This window comes from Papaver somniferum, chromosome 10 (assembly GCF_003573695.1).
Source record: "Papaver somniferum cultivar HN1 chromosome 10, ASM357369v1, whole genome shotgun sequence".
Lineage (NCBI taxonomy): Eukaryota > Viridiplantae > Streptophyta > Magnoliopsida > Ranunculales > Papaveraceae > Papaver > Papaver somniferum.
In genome coordinates this window covers 159660421-159667960 of record NC_039367.1, presented here as the reverse complement: position 1 = coordinate 159667960, position 7540 = coordinate 159660421, and the positions used below count along the sequence as shown (strand labels likewise).

The 7540-nt window shown below is 37.2% G+C and overlaps 1 protein-coding gene across 1 annotated transcript; it reads left to right on the top strand.

Moving 5' to 3' along the window:
* The first annotated feature begins 550 nt into the window (after positions 1-550).
* LOC113315143 (probable inositol transporter 2) lies at positions 551-3566 on the top strand. The gene is made up of 6 exons (XM_026563454.1): positions 551-882; positions 1046-1098; positions 1198-1563; positions 1655-1765; positions 1837-2481; positions 2690-3566. The coding sequence occupies exons 1-6, from the start codon at positions 753-755 to the stop codon at positions 3128-3130; spliced, it is 1746 nt and encodes a 581-aa protein (XP_026419239.1). The 5' UTR covers positions 551-752; the 3' UTR covers positions 3131-3566.
* Positions 3567-7540: the final 3974 nt, after the last annotated feature.

The window sequence follows — 7540 nt, the reverse complement described above, 5'->3', positions numbered from 1 at the left end:
ATAGGAAAACAAAATCAAGTTTTTATATCCAAGGGTCATAAGCTGCTGTCACGAGGGAGACCTCGTCGCTGCATGACTCTTACAAATTAGCTCATTGTTTTAGCCAATTTATCGTTGTGCCATTCTGCATTTTAATTACAGTTTTTCCACTAATGCAATTTAAAAGCCAAAACCTAAAATCTAAATTGGAAATTTGTAACATTTCTGTCTGTTTTTTTTTTTTTTGGCGCCGCCGACCATGGTAATTTTGAAAGGTGTGAATGGCAGAGGATAGGACACCAACCGTGGTAATGCTGAAAGGTGAGAGCGGTAGAGGAATGGTAGTTACCGGCTGTTTTTTTTTTGTTTTTCAGGAAACGAGGACAGTGGTAGTGCCATTTTATTTTCTCTATGTGACGAGGGACAATGTTTGCCGCGAAGGGTCACGAGTGGCACTGATTTATTTTTTTAATTTTAAGGGTTGTTGGGTCACTGAGTCATAAGTGAGTACTCGTCATAAGTAGTTCGTCCTTTGTAGGTTAGTATTTCGGTATAACGGGGGAGAAAACGCTTTCGTTCGATACGGTTCTAGAAAACTTAAGTCGAACAAAATTCCACATCAAACTTCCGAAAACCTCTGCAACTAACTTCCGAACATCTCTCAACTAAACCATATTTAAGCAATTTTGTGGTAATTTTTTCTAGGGTAAAATTTTGATCGTGGGTTTTGTTTTGAGTAAGAGAAAATTAGTTGTACCCCGAAAATTGGCATCATGCAGAGACGTTCAGCAGAGATTGGTGAGAAGGATCGCAGAAAATACAAAGAGGAGACTGTACCTGATGCTGTATATGATTCTAAAATGATTCCCGTGATTGGAGCACTTGTGTTTGGTTATTACTTCGGTAAGTTCCTAAAAACGTAATGGTAGTTGTTTTATGTTTATATGTCAATGGATACTTGCTTATTAAGATTTTTAAAAAGAAATTTGAATGCATAGTGGTTATCATACATTTTTGTACATCGATTATTATTAAACTTCCTGACAGGATAATTCTAATTCCATAGGATTTATCCTCTCGAGATTCTATATCCAAGATGATATTCAGTCAATTAAACTGGTAAGTGCGTCCATATGATTTTTACTGAATTCACTGTCGGCTTCACACTTTCGATATTCGTAATGATGATTTTTATACCGGTTATTTTAAAATTGATAGGAAATTATACGGACGGGTGTATTAGGAGCAGTGTTTGGTTCAGTAATTGGGGGTTGGATGAGTGACTGTTTTGGTCGAAGATTTGCACTCTTGTTTGCTGACAAATTGATACTCGTTGGTGGACTACTACTCGTAGTGTTTCTATCTATTAGTGATTATGTTTTTGATTGTTACTTGGTAACTACTGTTATGAAGACAATTATAGGTTTTGGGGTTGGAATGACGTCAATAACCTCCCTTAGTTACATATTAGAAGTAGCTTCAACTCATCCTCTAAAAAACCTACATATTTGGAATTCTACGTATTTTGCTGTTGGAAAATTCATCTTCTTTTGTATCGATACCAGAGTTGCTGCTTATAGTCAGGTATGTTTACAATTGATGGTTTCTTAGTATTAGTTCTCTTGCTGAATTAACATCTTAAAGTTTATTGTTCTTAAAAATTAAATGACTCCAGGACCTTAATAAGACATCAGATTATATCCTCGCAATGGCATTGTTTCCAGCTCTGCTTCAATTTTTGCTAATGAAGTCGCTTCCTGATTCACCTATATGGCTATATAAAATGGTTAGTTTCAGAACTTGGAGTTTCTTTCCGTAAATTTTGAGTTTCGGTCGATGATACTTTTTTTTTAACAGAACCGAAAAGAGGACTCAATTAAAGCTTTCGGGACATTTTACACTTCCCGTGAAGTTGAGAAAGAGTTGGATGCTATAAGGTTGTCAATTAAGAATGAAACAGGTGGTCCAGATGAAAAACCCTATTATGATAGGAATATCTTTTTTAGGATGAGGACAACATGGAATAATTCATTAGAACGTAGACAGATTGTTGTTGGTATTGGTCTGCAAGTTGCTGAACAGTTTGTGAGTGAGAACACGTTAATTTATGTCTTTCCCCGTATCATAAGGATGGGTGGCCTCATAGCATCACCAAATCCTAAATGGGACATCTGGTATATGAAGTTGACTTTCTTGATGTGCTATGGTCTTAATGGTATTCAAAGTGCAAGTCTGCCTTACAGAATTGTAAAACTTTCGAGGAGGAAGATTTTGCTTATCAAATCATACTGTATGATGGTGTGTCTTTTAGGGTTAAGTTTCTTCATTATTATATCACCTAATAATATTAGAGGAGTGAGTAATAAACTGGAGACCATCACGTATTTCGGTAACAACACATGTCCGAGTTATACTTCAGCACCAGATGCAGATGCATGGAACTGTTTCAAATGCCTTCAAGCAGGATGCGGATTCTGTAATGGTATTGATGAAAATTTCATGGTAAGCAAGTTATTATTTTCTCCAAATTTAACTGAAGTAGGGCTACAAATACAGTTTCGTCACTCCCACATTTGGTGTACTTCACTCACTACCCGAGCTATTCTTAGTACTTCATTATTTGTTCACTGTGTAATTGCAAAATAAACATGATGTCGATGATATTTTTTTCTTTTTGCGTGCTGATGAATCGCTCCTTTCTTCTGCACAGCGTGCACCTATTGCCTGCTTGGCTGTAGAACCTATTGGGACATCACCATCATGTTTTCCTGAACAGGGAATCTGGTTTGCACCAGATTCCGTCACAAGACAATGCGAATTGAAGATTCCTTATGGTCCAGCTTTTATATTGTTAATAATCGGCCTTGTTCCCTACACATTTGGGTTGGAATCACATATGCGCTCAAGGATGTCCAAGGTAGAAGTTAGAGGGAGACTTGCTGGGACTGTAGCAGCGACCAACTGGATCTCCTTCCTCTTGGTGACTGTATCATCTTTTACGATTAATAAAGATGGAGGCACTCTATTCTTAATGCTCCTCATCAGTTTGATTTCTTTCTTTGTTACTCGGTTGATCAATTTGTCTTATTTGTGGGTACCAGAAATGAAAGGTTCCTCCCAGTCCAAAGTGGATACTTCCAAAGTCAGTTGAAGGGATACTCTTGGTACAAATATTGTTATCTTTTAATGTTTTCCTTTGGTTTAATTAGGAGATAGTATAGGTAGTTTATTTGTTTGACTTGATTTTTCTTTTGCTGAGAATATTTATTTATTTTTTTGCTAACAGTCACGCATAGTATGAATCCCTGATTTCTGCGCTGGTTTTTTCTTACCGTTAAGAAGTAAGCTTTTTTGGGAGTCCTATGATGTTCCTCATTAGTTTCATGGTTTTTTCTTCCTTTGTGATTAATATATACAAACCCCTAACCCGGTGCGTAATGCGTGTGGTATACACATACAAAAACATTGGACACCATCATCTTCCCTTAATTTGTGATGACCCAATGGGTATTCATGGTTTGTATTAACCACAGAGATGGTTCTTGTAACTTGTCCATTGTATAAATCCACGATTCGTTTTTTCAGCATAGGATCAAAAAGAAGATTTTATGTTGAGCAGAACAACGTTTGTACATTCCCAGACTAATATAACAGGCACGCGCTATGCGCCTGCCCTTCCGTTCTTTTATTTGATTACATTTACGTACGTTGTTACTTGTTTGTACCTATAATATACACAGGTAAAACAACTTGAAATCGAATACAATTATGTTCTCGTATGTTGTTCTATAAATTAAGCGGTGCGGAACAATTCTGTGACCTATATATTTAGTATTCAAAAAGAAAAAGAAAATACCTGTCTCGCAAGCTATTTTGTCTGTTTTCGTTATAGAAGTTTCTTGTCTAGCTGAATTTTATCCAACCTGCACAATTAAAATGATAACAAACCATTTCTGATGTATAGTAATTCATGGCTCCGGCTAATCATACAATGCTCTGCCAATTTGGCTTTCAAGTATCGAAACTCAATGGCAAAGATTTAGCCATATTGATAAATTATAAATTTTCAGAGTGTTCAACCTCGGAGATTGTAAATATAATGAACCTTTTTTTGCTTGGTCATCTACAATGGTGTTAATGATCAGAACTAAGTGTGCGATATTTTTCCACTACATTTTGCATCTTCTCTTAGCGTCTTTGTGGAAGAAAGAACGATGAGAGAAATCTTAGTCAATTGTTTTACCGCACCCCTTACATTAATTGTCCCTCCTTCCTGCCTTTTCGTATTTTTTGAACTGACAATAATGCGGGATCTCGGTCTTGATTGTTCCACGTGTTGCTTTCCACGGCTTATTTTTTGACACATCATTGTTGATCCTGGTAACTGTCTCTTCATATTCTCTCACCCATTAATGCGTTCGTAAAAGGGGATCTCGGGAAAAGGAAAGAGAATCCTTTGTATACCCGTATATGCTTTTCATTCTTCTCTTTTTACTATTTTTTTCTTCCCTAACCTCTGCAACTTTTATTTCTTACTGTTGATGCTCCTTTTCTTGATTGATCGTTTATTCTTCTTACTTCGCGTTTTCTTATCGCCATACTATCTTTCTTTCACTATTATCTTGGTTTTCATATCAAAACTCCCCACTCATTGTCTTCATCTCGATTTTCCTAATCCTCTTGATCATCCTGATTATCTTGATCATCTTCTTCTTTTCACTTTGTTCCTCATTTATATTCCCCTTTGCAAGATGGTAAACAAGCCAGGATGGAAATTCTCTAAAGACTTTGAGAGACTGCAAGTTGAATTCAAGAATAACTGTTTTACAATATATGCTCCTCACGCATCAGGTCCTACTTCTACGCTTAATCCTAGATGGTTTGGGTTGATCAATGGAATGATCAAAAGATCATCATCTCAGTGGGAAAACTTCTCGCTGGCCTTGTTATTCCTCTCTTCGACCCGCGAACTCTATTTTATAAACTTTTAACTCATGAGAAGTTTCCGCGCGCCGTCTGCCAACTGAGCACTGATTCTATCAGGATAATGATGGAATACTCTCGTCGTGCGCGGCTGGATTAGAATCTCTCTATCCCAAAGAACTGAGGAATAAACATTGTGCGGATTTAGAAATCAACTTTGAAGAATATACCGTTGAGAACTTCTTCGCTCACTATGATGTTATTATTATGAAGAGTGAGTCAACTCGATGGGGAATTCGCTTGGGAAGAAAGGATGGCGTCGCGAAGATGTTAATTTCCGTCATACGACTAACCATCCCGCATGTAAGTCAAATGACAATCGCTGGGATGTTTATCTTGTCATCCTAGAAGTCCCTACATTACCGGTATTAGTTCTGATAATTCAACCAACCCTCTCCCTGAGGGTCATCCTGCCGGTACTCCTTGGGAATTCAAATGGCCTGAGAGAGATAATGTGGTATGCTATTCTGAGTTTCGCTTTTTCACTTTCCTTTATTCACCTGTCTCTTTGCTTTTACTAATTTTCTCTTCTTCAGATTACCAAGCTGAAGAAGGACTTGAAGACATAAGGAAGGCAAAGCACGTTGGAGGCACTGCGTTCGATCACTGATGAAGTAAGAAATACTTTCTATTTACATTTTAACAATATTGTTTCCTCTATTTCTTATATTTATATGTGCGTGATGTAGTTTTAAAGTGGTAAGTAAGGTTGTCGTTCACTCGGACTTATGTAGACTCGATTTTAGACTCGATTTTAGACTCAAAAATAGAAAACACTAAAAATAAAGAAAATATATTCACAAATGTTTATCACAGTATCGAGAGGTACTGAGACTCAGGATTCTACCAAATTCCATTCATGTGATTCAAATAATAATTCCAATCAATTATAGTTCAAATAATAAAAATATGGACTCTTGTTCTTTGCCAAAAATTTTTGAAATGCAATGATTGTAAATCAAAAGCATGATGTATCAAAAATACATAGACCAAGCATACACCATCAACCGAAATCACACCCATTCAATAAAAATCATAAATCGATTAAAAATCAATGCAAATAGTCATAAAAGAATTATTAGAATTACCACATGCGTGAAATAGGGCTTCCTCCGTCATCCCAGTGTTGGGGTTTAGCTCCTCATATCAAAAACAGGCTCAAAAGAATAAATCATGGCTCAAAAGTTATTTTTATTGAAGAGATGATATGATTCAGTGAATATGCAACGACGTAGTGGCGTTACAGAGTTCACTGTTCCAGAAAGTGTGGCTAACTGAAGATAAAAGTGGCTGTTCAGCTTTTACAGAGAGAATATTGTATCACTCTTGCGAATTTGAGATGATGTTCTTATTTGCAACGTTGTTCTTCAGCACCAGCAGCAGCAGCAGCGACAGCCTTCCTGTAATCTCTGATTTTCGCCTCCTAAGCTCTCCTTTCGACCCCAAACTCTCGACACCCCTTCTTGAGACCCTAGGAAACCTATTTATACACCACAGGGCGATTATATCTCTCCCAAATCGCTTCGAAATCTCTTCTTTCCTTCCTTGGCAGTCACGGCAATAATTCCTTCCAGAAATTGTTTTACGCGTTTCTGGGATTCCAAACTTATGTCAAACTCTTCCTTAGATAGAATATGTATCTTTGGAACGAATTTCTTTCCTTTAATCTCTCTGAATATCCAAAAACAAACCCAACAGGACCGTGTTTCCTTATTCACCTCTGTTTCCCTTTTCCGGCCATTCCAGCCCAATTCAGTCGATCCAATTGCTTCTAGTAAACTTGTCTAGCCATGAGAAGTCCAGCCAAATCAATTTTCTGTGTTGAATCTCTTTAAAACTGGTCCAAGATTCACGTCCAAAATCATGCAGACGTATGCATGGATTTTCCCGCCAATTTTCTAATTTGAAACGTGAAGAAGAAATTCCCCCTATCCTGTGCTGTTCTCCCTTTAGAAGTTGCCTGGAAATGGGTCACCCCTTAGTAATTAGGTTACCCCTTATCCAAAGTGAGAGTTAGTATAGTAATTTTCTCCCACGAGCACAAAAACCACTTTTTTAGCCAATTTCTCCGCAAAAGCTTATTTCTCCAAAAATACCTACAGGGACATAAAAAGTCATAATAAATATAAAATCGAGCACTAATAATATATACAATTGAGATTATATAAGACACATAAATCTCCTTGGTTGGCATACTTATTGACTACAGGACGAAGTACCCTGATGCGAAATTCCAATTGTTGTACACGAGTTTGCACTCAAGCATACTAAAATTCATATATAAGTGACAGAGCCCTACTCAGATAGTTGCACTATGGACATCATATTCGGAGTCAAAACTAATCACATGGATAGATCAAGAAGATGGATATAGAAAAATATAGATGGTTTTGATGTTTACTAAGTGAACGGCGTTTCCCATATCTGTCTGAAGGCCTCCGCCAAAATGAACCTATCCTAATGGATTGAGATACTAGTCTGACTAATATCAACACACTGGCATATACTAGGGAACCAGTGGTCGATAACCTAACTCTAGGTCAACAAAACTGACATATACAAGGGTACCAGTGGTCGA

Bases quoted from the DNA above. Each gene is read 5' to 3' on its own strand.
- LOC113315143 (XM_026563454.1), top strand. From the start codon at position 753: ATGCAGAGACGTTCAGCAGAGATTGGTGAGAAGGATCGCAGAAAATAC. The intron at 883-1,045 runs GTAAGTTCCTAA...CTAATTCCATAG, and splicing joins TGTGTTTGGTTATTACTTCG to GATTTATCCTCTCGAGATTC. The intron at 1,099-1,197 runs GTAAGTGCGTCC...TAAAATTGATAG, and splicing joins ATATTCAGTCAATTAAACTG to GAAATTATACGGACGGGTGT.